An 18,702-nucleotide genomic window follows, 5' to 3' on the forward strand; every position below is an offset into this window, starting at 1 on the left:
CAACTTCGGCCTTCTCTCCTCGAGCAGTCTTCTGCTCTGGCTTCTCATCCCTCGGAAGTGTTGTGCGTGTCCTTCTCGCTCCACCGACAAACTCTTCAATAACTTTTCATCCCTGAGATGTACCGAGCTTGTCGACTCGATTCCTGTGGCATCCTTTTCATCCGACATATCTTCCGCTCGACTTCTTGTGTTTCTAAATTCCTGTACACTTAGACACAAGGATCAAAACATCACATGTCCTAACTTAACCCTGTTGATCTCATCAAAACTTACTCGAGGTACTTACAATCTTTCTCTTTTTGGCAAAATTTTAGAGACGTTAAAAATTTTATCAAAATAGAGAAATGAATCCATGCTCGATTTTTAACAGGATAAAAATAGAGAAATTACTAGGTTCTGATCAAAATTTTAGCATTTTGGGAAAAATTTTGAGACAATTATTTTCATCGTCAAATTATCATAAATTTATTGTGTATCGTAAATCTGCGACAAATCCATTTATTCGTCACCAAATTTGCAATGAATACATGCATTCGTTTAAGATTTGGCGACGAATCCGTTGATTCATTGTAAATTTGGCAAATTAACATATTGGCAATGAATCCTTATTCATTGCAAATATGTGATGAAAATAGTATTCGTCGCCAAATCTAGGATATTTTCATTGCCAAATCTATAATGAAAATCATATTAGTCACCAAATTTGGGACGAAAATAGAATTTTGTTTATAGATTTGTGTTTGGTAATTTTACGATAAATTTTTCATTACAAATTTACAATGAATTTTGCGACGAAAATAAAATTCATCGCAAATTCTACAACGAATTTATATGTTTTTGTAGCAGAATTTGGCAATGCCTAATTTGTAACAAAAAAATTTTCATCGTAGAATTTGTCGCAAATTAATTTTGCCACAAATACTTTTTAAAATTTTGTTGCAAAATTCATCCCAAAAAAACTATTTTTTTTATCTACTTAAGTGAATATGCTGATTTGCAATGGAGCCCCATGGCTTAACCTGCTAACATAGAAATGGGATCGCTATCCTTGGCATCACATATATTACTTTATGTATAAATTATTTAGTACGTATTTAAGATTACATCATATAGGAGGAGGATGCATATGCAACGAATCGAGTGATTACTTTGTATTCAAGAATAAAAAACAATAAAAAATGTTTTTTTTTTAAATTTTATTAGGGAGGATAGATATATTGTAGAAAATAAGGAACAGAGGGCTGAGTATTTTTGCTTATTACAAATGATAAATAAATATTTCTCCAGTTCCAAATGTAAGCAAAAAAGGCCGTTTGTCACTAAGGACCGTTTCCCCACCAAATACAATTCACACGACAAAATTATAAAGTTCAACTCGAAACTATAAATTCAATGTAAATTTAAAAAAAAATTAAACTTATTTCTTTATAAAATTCGTAGATAGTGGCATGGATAAGGTAAAAAAATATTGAATTTATACCATTAATTAACTATCCTTTAAATGTTAATTATCCCACCTTGTTTCATCTAGAAAGCATCAACTAAAAGAGCATATCAAGACAAAAAAGAATTAAAATAAAAAGTAACGCAGAACTCTCAAAATTAGAGATTTGACTCGCGGTTCTCTTGAAAGAAGAGTGGAAATTATATTAAAGCAATACCATCTTGATCCATGTAAACAAGCCCCTGCTTCCCTCGAAAGGCAAGCGCAATTCCAAGACGTACATGAATAACATCTAAACATTAATATCATCTCTAATTTTTATCTAGCACTAATTAATAATTATATCACTCGTGGCTTTTTATTGAGCTTAATTAACTAGTTCAAAGGTTACGACAGACCACACTCTTCTTCCAGCTCCTTAATTAGTTAAGGAAGCTCCTAATGATGGCCGCCTGAGCGCTGTTAACTTCGGCGTCCGCCAGCAAATCGGAGAGCCTTTCACTTAAGTCGTCCACCTCGCGGTGCAAGCTCCTGATGTAGTCACACGTCTCCTGCAACACTTTAGCAGCCGAAGCCTGCATCATTAATATATAAATGTTCTTCACCGTCTTATAGGATCATATGAGCAGTACATATATATGAACACATTTGTTCATGTTTCAGAAACTATATATATATATATAGATATCAAATAAATTTATGCACCCGGCGGTCGGTGTTCCGGAGACGAGCCTCAGGGAGCACAGCTTGCAGCTTGGAGAGCAGGTCGTTGATCTGCTCGTCTGTGACACTGGCCGACGACGAGCTCATCTGCCTCGATCGAGAACGTCTGCTTGACATCCTGGAACCTTTCGTGTAAAGTTGCTCTTGGCCTAATGCGGCTTAGCTAGCTAGCTGGTTAATTGGTTCGATGACAGAGGAACTTAGGAAAATAGGGGGAAGTAGAGAGAGATCAGTAGAAGGTAGTGTGGTGAGGTGTGAAGCGGAGACGCACGTTCATGTGGTATTTAAAAGCAGTGATGTGAAGTAGAGAGATGATTAAGATATTGCATATCAGTGCATCCCTCTTCCTGGCCTCTAGTGGGGAATATAATAAAAGGACAGCGTACGAGTATATTAAATGATGAATCAATGAAATTGATTGCTTCATATCTAGTGAGAATTTCCAATTTCGAGAGGATTACCCTGTTCAATTTTGTTTTTATTAGGGTAATCTTTAGAAGGTACGTACATTTAGAAAATAACAAGAGATACGATACGATCCTGTTATCCAGGAACGTAGATTTTAGTCAAGAGACAGGTGGGACTGCATGCAGATTAATTATAATATATGCATGCATGGGGATATCCTGGAGTATTTAGGTGCGCACGTTGAAGAAAGTTCAAGCAAGGTACGTTGTGGGCCGAACAAGATCTTGCAAGTAGTTTTGCCCGTAAATATAGTCATTCAGACGTGGAGAAATAGCATTTGCTCCCCGGAGGAAATATGATGATCAGTAGCCCTCAGAGAAGATTCTCCAAACTATGTATATTTCCCTACTCTTAATTAGACAAGGACCACTACAATAAACTTGATTTTTGATAGCGTGCTATTATACTATCCGCAGTGTGCAACTTATATTGCACAATTACAAACCATTTAAAGTGTGTATTAACTAATAGTATGCACGGTGCGTGGTACGTGTTGTAGTTAAGAGTACTCATGTGGTAAAAGATGAAATCGCTCGCCCCCAGCGCCTCCGCTGCACCCGACCCAAGGCCATCACGAGGGAGGTAAATCATAGCATCCTGAGCGAGCATGTGGCAGGTGGGGTGAGTTGCACAGGGACCGGGGATTTACGCCCCGACTACCCCGAGTTTCGACCCCGCGACCTCATGTGACAAGCATCCCACCACATACCAACTCGGATGACCTATGGGGTCGTAGTTAAGATTACTCACTGCATATAAAGTATGTTGTTAATGAGGTGTTTTTATTAAGATTATTATTCACAGTACATGATGCGCACTGTAGTTAATTAAGATTATTCACTGCATACAAAGTGTATTGTTAATGAGGTGTTTGTGTTAAGATTATTCACGATGTGTGTGTTGTGCGTTGCAATTAGGTTTATTTATGACATGTAGAGTGTGTTGTTAATGCTATGTATTAATATCATGAATCAAAAATGAAATAAAAAAAAAATCAAAACTCAAATAATTATCATATCACATTCAACCATTTGTACCACACTTAAAGCAAAACAATAAGATATCACATAAAAACTAATTAATATCCATTCTCCATTATCTAATAAGAGTTTTTTTTAATAAAGTAATACAAAAATTCACTTAGTAATATGATTTTTTTCTTATAAAAATATATATTATTGGATATAATAATTATCTCTATTAGATGGGTTTATTTGTAAGTTGCACGTGTGAATACGATTTGAACCCTTTAAAGTTATCTAAATTATATTTAGTGAGTTTCGGATTATTTGATATGGGTTGAATAATGTGTAAAATCCTTTAGTCCGATTTGTTATCATTTATGGGTTATAAGGAGAGGTCCCCAACGATTTAGGGAGAATCTTGACCTAGTTTCTTATTCCCCATTGACAAAAATCTTTTCGGCGTCGTCATTCTCTAAGCCCCTTGGAAGATCCTCCTCCTTTGCTTTCGCTTCTTCTTCTTCTTCAGGATTTTCTAGACGATGCTAAAAGACAAAGACATGACTCTTCACTCAGGTTCTTTATCGTTGTATTTATGTATTTATTTTCTTATACCATGATCTCAATGAAACGAAGATCCATGCTCATATGTTTTTATTTTTCTTATTCAAATTCTTATTTCGGTTGTCTAGAATTCATGCGGCTTAGGTTTTACAAGAAATATCAATTGGTATCAGAGTCAAGTTGTTTTGTTTAATCGTTTTCATTGGCAATAAAGTTTAAGTTTTTTGTCGATTTGCTGTTTGTATGCTAGATCAAGTTTTTCCTAGTTAATACAAATTTTTTATCTTCAAAAATCATATAACAGAAAACTATGATAGACTCATTTTTCGAATTTTTCGTGTTTCTGAGAAGAATACGAAGAACGACGAAAACAACCACTGTTTAATCTAATTTTAGGTAAAATTATGATGATTCAATCGATTACTTTGGTCAAGCATTCGATTGTCGAGTGTAAAAATTTTGAACAGAAACAATTGAAATTTTCAATCGATAAACAATTATAAACTCATGACTAGCGATCTCATTTCTCTTATATGATGTAATCTTAAATACATACTAAATAATTTATACATAAAGTAATATATATGATACCATTTGCTCTGAGATAAATTATATGCGTAATTACCCTTTAACCAGTTTTTCCATTCATTCATTCCAGGCTTCTTTATTTTCTTATACTTATATCTTGATTTGGAGTTAAATATTCCTCGCAACACCTTACAAAGATATGACCTCAAGTTGAACCCGGGAAAATTCTTGTTCGACGTTAAGAGTGGTTGATTGCTCGGCTATGTTGTCACTAAGAGAGGGATAGAGGCCAACCCTGAGAAAGCTTGAGCCATATAGAACATGGTTTCCCCTAGAAATACCAAGGAGGTCTAAAGGCTGGTTGGGCAAATCACACACTGTTGTAGTTCATCTCTTAGTCGGCTTCAAAGAGTCTTCCATTCTTCAAGATATTATGCAAAGCGACCTAATTCTCATGGAACGAGAAGTACGAACAAGCTTTCATGGACCTCAAGGTATACTTGATAGACCTTTCCATTCTGTCTAAGCTTGTAGTGGAAGAATCTTTATGGCAATACTTGTCGACTTCTAAAGGAGCCCTAATGGGCGAAAATCGCAAGTGTACAGTTGTCATCAAGTAATTAAAAGATTGATCCCTCAGGGATTGTAAAACAGAATGCTAGTCGAACTTGCAAAGCAAGTTATCTAGACAACCACAAATAGCAAGAAAAGAAATCTGAATTTGGGAAAACAATTCTAGAATTTTAGTTTCACCATGATGATTGTTGACACCCTAAATATTATATTATCTACTTTCTTTTCTCAATATTTGTTCGCATGCAGGTGGTCTATCCCAAGATATCAATAAAGATTTTTGAAGTTATACTAATATGCCTACCCAAACGCGATGTCTATTTTCAAGGTAGCCTTACTAAAGCGACCACTTTCTAAGAGAGGCTCTTGTCATGATACCCCACGGTCCTCTTGGTACTATCCCCTATTCCATGATGCTGAATTGAGGTAAACACATTAAGTTCCATGATAGCCATGGTGCCCTAGTGAGGTTTTGGACTACTTTCGTAGTAAACCCCTTATGTCTCCATCTTAATGGATCAGAGATTTGGATTCACCTTTTAGTCTTTTTCTGCATCCCATAAGATATAAAGATGCACTGTTAGTATCAAAATCATGTATGCATAATAAAGTCGGATCATATAATAAACATATCATGCGATAAAGAAAGATAAATAGCAATACAAAATGAATGTTAATAATACATCGGGCTACTCTCTTGTCCTAGAATTTAGAGTACTACCCTATGGAGATGGAGTTACAACCAAGAGACGAAGAAGAAGACATCCTACAATTCAGAATAGAGAGAAAATAGAAGAGGAAGCTTAGTCTTGATGTCACTAGTGTCTTTAGAAGAACTCCAAGCTCCTAAGGATGGAAACTTCGATGGCTCCTTGGAACTGGCTCTTCCGAGGGAGAGGAGAACCCCTTGATCCCTTGATGCTCTAAATAAATGCCCCCTTAGTCTTTAAACTTTCAAGGATACCAAAACTAACAAACTTTCCTAATAGATTTAGAGCACTTTCCTAGGATACAAAAACCTCTATAAAAATAGGAGGCATTGTCACATGCCCACAAAAATAATATCTTGGGGACTAAAACTTGGCTATTATAGGCTTTACTTGATACCAAACTATAGTCAGAAAGAGCTTTGATTCGATAGGTTGTGGGCCCCATAGTTTAATTGAAGTCAAAAGTTATGCTCATTTGAAGTTTGATATGTTGTTTCGGCCTGCCACGGGGCAACAAGCAACATCGTCGTGCCAGTGAGCACAATTAGGGCATGTCAGAAGCTAAGTCTTTGAACGTGACCATGTCCATGGGTATGACTTCGGCATTGCAGAAGTTGTGGACTCTGGTACTGTTACTCTATTTTTCATCTTTCTTTGGGTGGAGAAAAATGTCGATGTCATGGGATACGACCCAACTGTGTTCCTTCCTTTGAATTCACATTCCAAGGCTTATAAACTATGATTTAGCTCCAATTTCATGTCCTATCAATTAAAAAGCACAAAAGGAAAATATTTGAATAAAAATAGTGAAAATAATAAAAAGAATATGTAAGTATGCAAGATATGCTCATGAGATGAAATAAAATACACGTAAAACAATACTAAAAACCATACATGAAATACACACATCAAGCTTTCGACTCAGTCCTGGTGCGGTAGCAGGGCAATGCCCAACAACTCATTGTTAGTTAGAGCCCTAGAGCCAAACATTTGATAATTGTTGTATGGACTCATTGTATCATATTCTTCTATATATAAATAAAGGCATTTGTTTTGGTTATTATACTTACTTGTATTAGTGCCAAATAACTAAGTATGATAGCGTCCTTGAGTAGAGAGTTCTTACCTATATCAATCGGTTAGTTGAACCGATAGTGAGATGATATAGGGAACACTACTCTTAATCATTCCTAGTCAAGTATTAACATTCAGGGGCAATGTTAATGCGACGAGACCAGCATGTAGGTCAACTTGATGACTTGATCTCACAAGTCATGGATATGGAGATATCAAGTTGACACATGGGTATACATTGGAGAATGTATACTGAATGACCCGCCATGAGAAAGTATCATGGATCATTATATGAGTGTCATATACTTTTTCATGTGGCTATTAGTATGACTACTAGTCCTTGGACCTGAAGTCATCATGGTTCCCTACATAAGGAGTTACGTACTTTGGTTTCTTCAAACGTCACCCGTAATTGGGTGGACTATAAAGGCGATTACTGGGTATGTAACAAATTATGCGGAGAGATGTAAGTGATGTAGATGGGATCTATCCCTCCTATATGACGGGAGAGGCATCGATATTCTTGATAGAGTGAGACCACTAAGTGTATGTCCATGCCCAAATGAGTCAATATAAGATATTAAGCTCATTTGATCGAGTGAGTCTACTTGGAGTTCGAGATTTAGATTGATTAGAGGATGACACGGTCTATGCCTCATATTGATCAATCTAGATGTCTAGGATAGAAGGACAATGTCATATATTGTGAGGAGTCACAATTAGTAGTCACAAGGTGATGTTGGATCTCAACATTCTTATAACTTGGGTAGTAATGATGTGTTGCTAGATACCGCTCATTACTTATGCTTCTAAATTGATTTAGGAGCATTGCCAACGTTATAAGAACCTATAGGGTCACACACAAAGGGCAATTAGATGGAGATTAGGTTCATTTGATGAACCTAAATGATTAGGTTCATATGATGAACCAAATTGGATTAAGAGTAATCCAAAGTAGGCTAATTGAGTTGGACTCAATTTGGTTCATGTGTTAAGTGAGTCTAATTTGGACTTAGACTCATTTAATCAATTTAATTCAATGAATAGAGATTCATTAAATTAAAATTGACTTGAACCAATGGTTAGATTAGATCAACCAAGGGAGAGAAGTGGTTAAGTTTGACTTGACTTGAGAGGAAGATGAAGGGTCAATTTTGACTTGACCATTTGTCACCTCATTGGTGAGTTGGCATTAAGTGGTCTAATGATGATGCTCCACATCATCATGGTTGCTTAAGTGGAATGCCACCTCATGGGAGTTACCAAGAATTGTGACTCTTGGCATCCCATGGAGGTTACAATTCCCCTTAAAGTGGCCGGCCACTTTTGATGTGTAGTAAGTGCATTTTTGTGTGCTTGTGTGAGTAACTTCATCATCTTCTTCTTCTCTAGTTTTCTTCTTGCTCTCCCTCTCCTCCATTACTGATCTCTAAGGTTGCTAGCACATCCTTAGAGGTTCTTCTCCATCTTTTGCTTGTGTGGATACACATAGAGAAGTGTCTACTTTGACACTTTCGAGATCCGGCGAACCGAGGACGAGCGGGATTGCGAAGGGCTTCGCATCAAGGGTAAATTCCTTCTCCTTGTAGATCTAGTTTAGAACTAGTGTAAGAAACTCGTACTCGTAATGTCTTTCGAAATTTTATTTCTTCGCACGGATCCGTGGCATGGGGTTTTGGGGTTTCCGCAACGCAAAAGCGATTTTTGCGGCCCGAAAAACCCAACAGTGGTATCAGAGCCACGTGCGAAGTGCGTACGAGTTTTAATTTGTATTTTTGTGAAAATTACAGATCTATAACTTTCTATAAAATTATGATTTTTATAGTTTTTATGGGTATTTTTCTCGTAGAAGCGAAGCATAAGTGTTTAGACACTTGTAGGCTTCGACTACCGAGAAGATCTTTCCGAAACGGCAAGGTTTCGCCCCAAATCCTTTTGGGACAACGGACTAAGGCACTGTAGGATCGCTTAGGAACACTTGCGATGGTTATATCGCGGGTAGGGGCACTGCCCCTGACCCCGCAAAGGGCTTCATTCCGCGATTGCGCCCGAAAAACGCTAAACGGGACCACCGGGAATTTTTATTCATAAAAATTGTAAAAATTATAATAAAAATTACAGAAATTTATAGAAATTGCATAATTTAGAATTATGTATTATTTTGTGATGGTCATAGCCCAAAAGACCCAATTGGATTGGAAATTGTGTTGTAATTCATAATACGGCCTGCGTGTCGTCGTGTGATTGTGTATGTTGTATATTTGATACGCGACCTGCGCGTCGTGTCTTTCTATTTATTTATTCTTGTTGTAAATTTGTTTAGACTCGAATGTAACTCGAGTTTCACCATTGTAATGTACAAAAATGGAGCGGTGGAAGGTCCACTCGAGACGGAGTTACGAGGAGGGCGCGAGCAACACAAGGTGGTCAAAAGGAAGGAGCTTGAGAAGCTGTTGACCTTAAGTTGACCATCCGATCTTCTCATTGGCTTGAGAAGATCGTAGTAGGGTCATGACTAATCACAAAATATTTAATTAATTGCTTGTGTATGTATATGTGATGCATGCTAGAATAAGTAATTAATTAGCACCTTAACGATTCGATTCGATCAATCGCGTACATGATGCGCCCTAACGATTAGATTAGATCTAAATCGAATATATGATACACCTCGTCGATTAGATTAGATCTTAATCGCGACAACTCGTAATGCCTACCATGCCGTGATACCTATCACTACCTCGATCACATGTAGTTGTTGAATCTGCCAAAGCAGAGCAACACATATTATCTTGGTAGGGTACAGAGGGACAATCTTGGTCCTGCCTATCAACGCATGGGTGAGTAAAACTCAATTAGATTGAGTATAACTAATTAAATCGAGTATAACTAATTAAATCGAGTTTAACTGTAGGCATTTATCCAATAGTTGGAAGATAGGACAAAATCACGTTTATATTAACTCTTGGGCGTATTAGCCAAAGCTAACTCGAGTTTTAATATAAATGCGGATCTTGATCCTATAAACAAGAGTTGCATAGAGATGTAATTGGTAAATTAGTTACCTACCGATCATACTAAGTCTTGGGCGATTTAGCCAAAACTAACTCAAGGCGTAGTATGATGTGGATCTTGTCTCACATAAATTATAGAATTCAGTGGGAGTATCATTTAATTAAAAGGCATAATTAGATGATTAATAGAATATGATATTTATTTATTTTTCTTCATTTTCTGTTGTAGATAACCATGACGTCAAACACAAACTCCTTCTCTCTGCGTTCTGTCCTTGACAAGGACGAGCTCAACGGAGCAAATTTCCTGGACTGATACAAGAATCTGAGAATAGTTTTCACCCAAGAACGTAAACTGTACGTTCTGGAGCAGCCCATTCTGGAGGCTCCTCCTGCCAATGCCACGCGAGCTGATAAAGATGCTTATAAGAAGCATCAAGATGACGCATTAGATGTGTCATGTCTTATGCTTGCAACCATGAACTCTGAGCTTCAGAAGCAACATGAATTAATGGGTGCTTATGATATGGTTGAACATCTTTGTCAACTATATCAAGGACAAGCACGACACGAGAGATTTGAGATCTCAAGGGCACTATTTCAGTGCAAGATGTCAGATGAGGCTCCCGTAGGTCCATATGTACTCAAGATGATTGGGTACATAGAGAATCTACAGAGGTTGGGATTCCCACTTAGCCAAGAGCTGGCCACTGACCTGATCTTGCAGTCTTTGCCAGAGAGCTACAGTCAGTTTGTCATGAACTACAACATGAACGAAATTGATAAGCCACTGCTCGAACTGCTTAGTATGTTACGAACTACTGAGCTCAACCTTAAGAAGGTTAAGCCCAACTCTATTCTGATGGTTCAGAAACATAAGGGCAAGGGCAAGCCTAAAGGCAAGGAAAAGTCCCAAGCCAAGGGCAAAGGAAAAGTACTGAAGCCTAAAGGAGGGGTCGCCAAGGATGCTACCTGCTTCCACTGCGATCAGACCGGGCACTGGAAGAGGAACTGCAAAGTCTACCTGGAAGATCTTAAGAAGAAGAGAAGTGAGACTTCCACTTCAGGTATATATGTTATAGAAGTCAATCTATCTATTTCTTCATCATGGGTATTAGATACCGGATGTGCTTCTCACATTTGTACTAATGTGCAGGCGCTGAGAAATAGCAGGGCATTGACGAAGGGCGAGGTGGACCTACGCGTAAGCAATGGAGCACGGGTTGCTGATGTTGCTGTAGGGACTTATTTTCTATCTCTGCCCTCTGAGCTTGTATTAGAATTGGATGATTGTTGTTATGTGTCTGCTTTGACTAAGAACATTATATCAGTTTCTTATTTGGACAAGAAAGGGTTTTCATTTATGATAAAGAACAAATGTTGTTCAGTTTATTTAAATGATATGTTCTATTGTAGTGCACCTCTGATGAACAGACTTTATATTCTAGACCTTGAGAGCCCTATCTATAACATAAATACCAAGAGATTCAAGTCAAATGACATGAACCAAACCTATCTCTGGCACTGTCGCTTAGGTCATATAAATGACAAACGCTTATCCCAGCTCCATAAAGATGGTTTGTTGGACTCATTTGATTTCGAATCATATGAGACATGCGAGTCATGCCTTCTAGGCAAGATGACCAAGACTCCCTTTAGTGAACACAGTGAGAGAGCGACTGACTTGTTAGGTCTTATACATAGTGATGTATGTGGCTCTTTCAATGTCACAGCTAGAGGTGGTTATAGGTACTTCATTATATTTACTGATGACTTCAGTAGATATGGCTATGTGTACTTGATGACACATAGGTCTGAATCCTTTGAAAAGTTCAAAGAATTCAAGAATGAAGTACAAAACCAGCTTGACAAGAGTATTAAGATACTTCGATTAGATCGAGGTGGGGAATACCTTAGCCATGAGTTTCGTGACTATCTAGCTGAGTGTGGGATTCTATCCCAACTCACTCCTCCTGGAACACTACAGTAGAATGGTGTATCTGAAAGGAGGAATTGTACCCTATTAGATATGGTACGATCTATGATGAGTCACACAGATCTTCCTATATTCCTTTGGGGCTATGCTCTAGACACGGCAGCCTTTATACTCAACCGAGTTCCATCCAAGGTTGTAATAAAGACACCATATAGGATATGGACTGGGAGAGATACTCAGGTGTCTTTTATGAGGATTTGGGGTTGTGAGGCTTACGTTAGACGTCAAGTCTCGGACAAACTTGGACCCAAATCCGACAAGTGTTATTTTATTGGATATCCCAAGGAAACGAAGGGATATTACTTCTACATTCTCAATCAACACAAGATAGTTGTGGCTAAGACTGGGGTTTTTCTAAAATGGGATTTTGTTTCTAGAAAGACTAGTGGGAGTACGTTCGATCTTGAAGAAGTTTAAGATACGAACAATAGCACTGAAGCCTTGATGGAAGGTGAACTGGAACCACAAAGTGTTGTGGATGATGTTGTTCCACAAGGAGTTGAGGAACAACAATCAGTTCAAGTAAACATACCTCTTCACAAGTCTGATAGGGTACGTCGTCAGCGTGAGAGATACTCATTTCTCTTGTCTGATCATGATAACGTTGTGCTCATAGAGGATGAGCCCACCTCCTATCAAGAAGCTGTGATGAGACCAGATTCCGAGAAATGGCTAGAAACCATGAGATCCGAGATGAAATCCATGTACACTAACCAAGTATGGACTTTGGTTGATCCACCTGAAGGGGTGAAACCCATAGGGTGTAAGTGGGCCTTTAAGAGAAAGACTGACATGGATGGACTTATCTATAAGGGTCGCTTGGTAGCTAAAGGTTTCAAGCAGATTCATGGTATTGACTATGATGAAACCTTTTCTCCAGTAGCGATGTTTAAGTCCATTCGGATCATACTTGCTATTGCAGCATACCATGACTATGAGATATGGCAGATGGATGTCAAAACCGTGTTTCTGAATGAAAACCTGCTCGAGGATGTGTACATGACAAAACCTGAGGGTTTTGTAGATCCACAGCATACTAGCAGAGTATGCAAGCTGCATAGGTCCATTTATAGACTAAAGCAAGCTTCTCAGAGCTGGAATCTTCGATTCGATGATGCAATCAAACAGTTTGGTTTCATCAAGAATGAAGATGAACCTTGTGTCTACAAGAAGGTTGTAGGAGACATAGTTGTCTTCCTCATATTGTATGTAGATGACATACTACTCATTGGGAAAGACATCCCTTTGCTGCAGTCTGTCAAGACTTGGCTAAGGACTTGTTTCTCAATGAAGGACTTAGGTGAAGCATCCTGCATTCTTGGCATACAGATCTATAGAGATAGATCTAAGAGATTGCTTGGCCTAAGTCAGAGTACATACGTTGACAAGGTATTACTTCGGTTTGCCATGCAGAACTCCAAGAAGAGATTTCTGTCGATGTCACATGACGTGAGTCTTTCGAAGACTCAAGGTCCCTCTTCTAGAGAGAAGAGAGAGCGCATGGATCAGATCCCTTATGCCTCAACCATAGGATCTATCATGTACGTCATGCTATGTACTCGTCCTGATGTCTCGTATGCTTTGAGCATGATGAGCAGATACCAGTCAAATCCAGGTGAAAGTCACTGGATAGCGGTCAAGAATATTCTCAAGTACTTGAGAAGGACTAAAGAATATTTCTTGATATATGGAGGCGATGATGAGCTAGCTGTAAAGGGTTACAGTGATGCCAGCTTCCAGACCGACTAGGATGATTATCGATCGCAGTCAGGGTTCGTGTTTTGCATAGATGGTGGTGTTGTGAGCTGGAAGAGTTCGAAGCAGGACACAGTAGCTGATTCTACGACAGAGGCCGAGTATATTGCTGCATCAGAAGCAGCAAAGGAGGCAGTTTGGATCCGCAAGTTCATCACTGAACTTGGGGTGGTTCCTAGTATCGCTGACCCTATTGAGCTCTATTGTGACAACAATGGAGCAATTGCGCATGCTAAGGAACCTCGCTCACACCAGCGGACCAAACACATACTACGACGCTTCCATCTCATTCGAGAGATTATCAAGAGAGGAGATGTGAAGATTTGCAGATTACCCTCAGAGGCTAACATCGCAGATCCCTTGACCAAGGCTTTAGCACAGAGAAAACATAATGGTCACACTAGGTCATTGGGGCTTAGAGCCCACACTGATTGGCACTAGTGCTAGTGGAAGATTGTTAGTTAGAGTCTTAGAGCCAATCATTTGATTATTGTTGTATGGATTCATTGTATCATATTCATATATAAATAAAGACATTTGTTTTGGTTATTATACTTACTTGTATTGGTGCCAAATAATTAAGTATAATAGCATCCTTGAGTAGAGGGTTCTTACCTATATCAATCGGTTAGTTGAATTGATAGTGAGATGATATAGGGAACATTACTCTTAATCATTCCTAGTCAAGTATTAACATTCAGGGGCAATGTTAATGCGACGAGACTAGCATGTAGGTCAACTTGATGACTTGATCTCACAAGTCATGGATATGGAGATATCAAGTTGACACATGGGTATGCATTGGAGAATGTATACTGAATGACCCGCCATGAGAAAGTATCATGGATCGTTATATGAGTGTCATATACTTTCTCATGTGGCTATTAGTATGACTACTAGTCCTTGGACTTGAAGTTACCATGGTTCCCTACATAAGGAGTTACGTACTTTGATTTCGTCAAACGTCACCCGTAACTGGGTGGACTATAAAGGCGATTACTGGGTATGTAACAAATTATGCGAAGGGATGTGAGTGATGTAGATGGGATCTATCCCTCCTATATGACGGGAGAGACATCGATATTCTTGATAGAGTGAGACCACTAAGTGCATGACCATGCCCAAATGAGTCAATATAAGATATTGAGCTCATTTGATCGAGTGAGTCTACTTGGAGTTCGAGATTTAGATTGATTAGAGGATGACACGGTCTATGTCTCATATTGATTAATCTAGATGTCTAGGATAGAAGGACAATGTCATATATTGTGAGGAGTCACAATTAGTAGTCACAAGGTGATGTTGGATCTCAACATTCTTATAACTTGGGTAGTAATGATGTGTTGCTAGATACCACTCATTACTTATGCTTCTAAATTGATTTAGGAGCATTGCCAACATTATAAGAACCTATAGGGTCACACACAAAGGACAATTAGATGGAGATTAGGTTCATTTGATGAACCTAAATGATTAGGTTCATATGATGAACCAAATTGGATTAAGAGTAATCCAAAGTAGGCTAATTGAGTTGGACTCAATTTGGTTCATGTGTTAAGTGAGTCTAATTTGGACTTAGACTCATTTAATCAATTTAATTCAATGAATAGAGATTCATTAAATTAAAATTGACTTGAACCAATGGTTAGATTAGATCAACCAAGGGAGAGAAGTGGTTAAGTTTGACTTGACTTGAGAGGAAGATGAAGGGTCAATTTTGACTTGACCATTTGTCACCTCATTGGTGAGTTGGCATTAAGTGGTCCAATGATGATGCTCCATATCATCATGGTTGCTTAAGTGGAATGTCACCTTATGAGAGTTACCAAGAGTTGTGACTCTTGGCATCCCATGGAGGTTACAATTCCCCTTAAAGTGGTCGGCCACTTTTGATGTGTATTAAGTGCATTTTTGTGTGCTTGTGTGAGTAACTCCATCATCTTCTTCCTCTCTAGTTTTCTTCTTGCTCTCCCTCTCCTCCATTACTGATCTCTAAGGTTGCTAGCACATCCTTAGAGGTTCTTCTCCATCTCTTGTTTGTGTGGATACACATAGAGAAGTGTCTACTTCGACACTTTCGAGATCCGGCGAACCGAGGACGAGTGGGATTGCGAAGGGCTTCGCATCAAGGGTAAATTCCTTCTCCTTGTAGATCTAGTTTAGAACTAGTGTAAGAAACTCGTACTCCTAATGTTTTTCGAAATTTTATTTCTTCGCACGGATCCGTGGCATGGGGTTTCGGGGTTTCCGCAACGCAAAAGTGGTTTTTGCGGCCCAAAAAACCCAACACTCATATATTTCATGATGTGGTACGATCCGGGCGCCCCCAACTAGTCGCCTAGCTGGTTGTCTAGCTAGTCGTCTCAATCTATTTCACAATGGTAAAGGGATAAGTATTTATTTACTCCCGGGCACCTAAACCATCTCAGGGTGCCCGGATCACTGCTAACATGGATCCAAAGTTGATCCACTATGACAAGACACCCATTTGGCACCAAAGTGGTCCAAACGCCTGGATAAGCAGCTATGCACTAACCATCCAGCGTCTTCTCCAGTCACTGGCTTCTTCTTTGATAACTTGAGTGATCCTCCGGCCTTCTAGAGTTGAGCTCACTCAAATCCAACTTCGACCTTCTCTCCTTGAGCAGACTTCCGCTCCGGCTTCTCGTCCCTCGGAAATGATGCGCATCCTTCTTGCTCCACCAACACACTCTTCCATAGCTTCTCATCTCAGATGTACCAAGCTCGTCGACTCGATTCCTGTGTCATCCTTCTCATTTACTGCATCTTCATCTCAACTTCTTGTGTTCCTAAGTTTTTGAACACTTAGACATAAGGATCGAAGCATCACATAATCTAATTTAACTCGGTTGATCACATCAAAACTTACCCGAGGTACTTGCAGTACTTTATAGCTGATGGTAAAATTTCATTTTAAAACCTCAAACAATGAGGTTGAATATGAGGCCTTATTCGCCGGCCTTTAGGCAGCTAAACCATATGGGAGCAGTCCGAGTCATCATCCACTCAGACTCATAGCTAGCGACTTAGTAGCTCAAAGGCACCTTTGAGATTCATAATGACCAGCTTCGACACTACACTGAAACCTTTGAGAAATTAAAGGTCATCTTTCTGGAAGTCATTCTCCAAAAGGTGCATCAGGCAAAGAACCAAAATGCAAATGAGCTGACGAAGATAGTTAGCGCCTTGGCAACTTGGGATCTCAAAGAACTCATGGCTCGAGACCAAATGACCACTCACATTAGCACGACTTGACATGTCAACACTTGTCTCAACTGCCAAAAGTATCAACTTTTGTCTCACCGTCCCACCAAGCTACTAAAGACCTCCACTGTATGCTACCCCTTCTTAGTTCACAATGGGGAATAGACATTGTGGGTCTCTTGCTAACATGGCCCAATCAGAAAAAAGTTCTTGCTAGTTGTAGTAGATTACTTCTCAAAGTGGGCGAAAGTCGAACCACTGGCTTGGTTCACAAAAGAGGTCATCCTCAAAGTCCTATGCCAAAATATAGTGTGTCGATATGAGCTCCCTCACAAGCTAATGTCGGACAATTGCCGACAATTCCAAAGTCGCAAACTCAAGGAATGGTACCATGGCTTAAGCATTCATCATGTTTTTACCTTTGTCTATTAGTTTCAAAGCAATAGTCAAACATAAATTGTCAACGCAACGGTCAAACATAGATTGTCAACTGAGAACTCATCCGAGGATTGAAGACCAAACTCGTGTTGGGATATGCTCGATGCAGGTATGTGCTAAAACACGTTTCATAAACATGCGTAGCGGAAAATAAAAATAATAATTCCTAATTATTACATCGCACCACACACATACAATGATACAACATGTCAAACATAATCGCATAATTAAAATTTTACAGAAAGTAAATTTACGCTAAGTATATCTAATAGATGATGCGTAGAAGATTCCATTGAATGATTCGGAGTGGAAAGGAGATCAACCAAGTGACGCACGAGCCGAGCCTCTACTTGTATCCACGCCGAGATATCTTCGAGACGACTTCAATAAGTCCAAGTCGTGTCTCTGCTTCGGTACTAGCCAAAGGTGGGAGACGGTTCGATCCGAGAGAGGGATTGCGGCCCGATTTGTACCCAACAACAATTGCAACCATGCGGCACAAATCAACTGGTGACAACAACCTTTGTTGTCGCTGTTGGAGGCCAAAACCTCGCTGCCCTCGAGGGGCAGCAGCTCCGGCGCCAGCAAGATTCCGACAACAACAGTTGTGTCCGGAACAGTACTTCCGGCAGCGGATCAAGGGCTGTCCGGCAACACAACATGGACAACAGCTTATACTGCTATTCAGCGGCGAATCTCGCCGCTGCCGGCAGTGAATCCGACGACAAGAGCGTCCGGGGTCAACAGGTGACCACCGGGAGGAAGCAGATGGTCGGCGTCGGCCAGCGACACAGCGGCGGTGGCGCAAGTCCTGGCTGGCAGACCTTGCTGGACGATGGCTGCAAACAGGTGGAAGCGACAAGCGGCAGCCAAGGTGTCACACAGCAAGTCTTGGCGGCACAAAAGGGGATGGAAGGCTCCTTGCTCTGATCGACTGCAACTCCAGTCGGGAGCAGGTGGTCCGGCCAACAGTTGGCCGGGGCTTGCTTCTGATGGTGGGCTGCTGCGGCAACACAAGAGGAGAAAATTCCTCTTGTCGTGGTCGGCGACGGCAAGGAAAGGGCAGAGTTTTTCTTCGTCGGCGGCAGAAGGCAAAAAACCCCCTTTTTCCTTCGTGAACGGCAGCAGAAGAAAAGAGAAAGGAAGAAGAGAGAGTAAACCCTTCGTTTCTCCTTTTTAACTCACGTTAGTTTTTTTTTTCCCCTTTTATATATATATAGAGAGAGAG

General features: G+C 39.6%; 1 protein-coding gene across 1 annotated transcript; it reads right to left on the reverse strand.

Annotated features, from left to right (window-relative positions):
- Positions 1 to 1,804: 1,804 nt before the first annotated feature.
- Positions 1,805 to 2,365, reverse strand: LOC122040212 (transcription factor ILI7-like). Its single transcript, XM_042599554.1, has 2 exons — positions 2,150 to 2,365; positions 1,805 to 2,019 (listed from the first exon to the last, which is right to left on the reverse strand). Exons 1-2 carry the CDS (start codon positions 2,282 to 2,284, stop codon positions 1,867 to 1,869), a joined length of 288 nt encoding a protein of 95 aa, XP_042455488.1. The 5' UTR covers positions 2,285 to 2,365; the 3' UTR covers positions 1,805 to 1,866.
- Between the last annotated feature and the right edge of the window lie 16,337 nt (positions 2,366 to 18,702).

The sequence above is a fragment of the Zingiber officinale genome, chromosome 2A (genome assembly GCF_018446385.1).
Source record: "Zingiber officinale cultivar Zhangliang chromosome 2A, Zo_v1.1, whole genome shotgun sequence".
Taxonomy (NCBI): domain Eukaryota; kingdom Viridiplantae; phylum Streptophyta; class Magnoliopsida; order Zingiberales; family Zingiberaceae; genus Zingiber; species Zingiber officinale.

Coding starts and splice junctions, on each gene's coding strand:
- LOC122040212 (XM_042599554.1), bottom strand. CDS start 2,284: ATGTCAAGCAGACGTTCTCGATCGAGGCAGATGAGCTCGTCGTCGGCC. Junction 2,020..2,149: donor TCCGGAACACCGACCGCCGG/GTGCATAAATTT, acceptor TTAATGATGCAG/GCTTCGGCTGCTAAAGTGTT.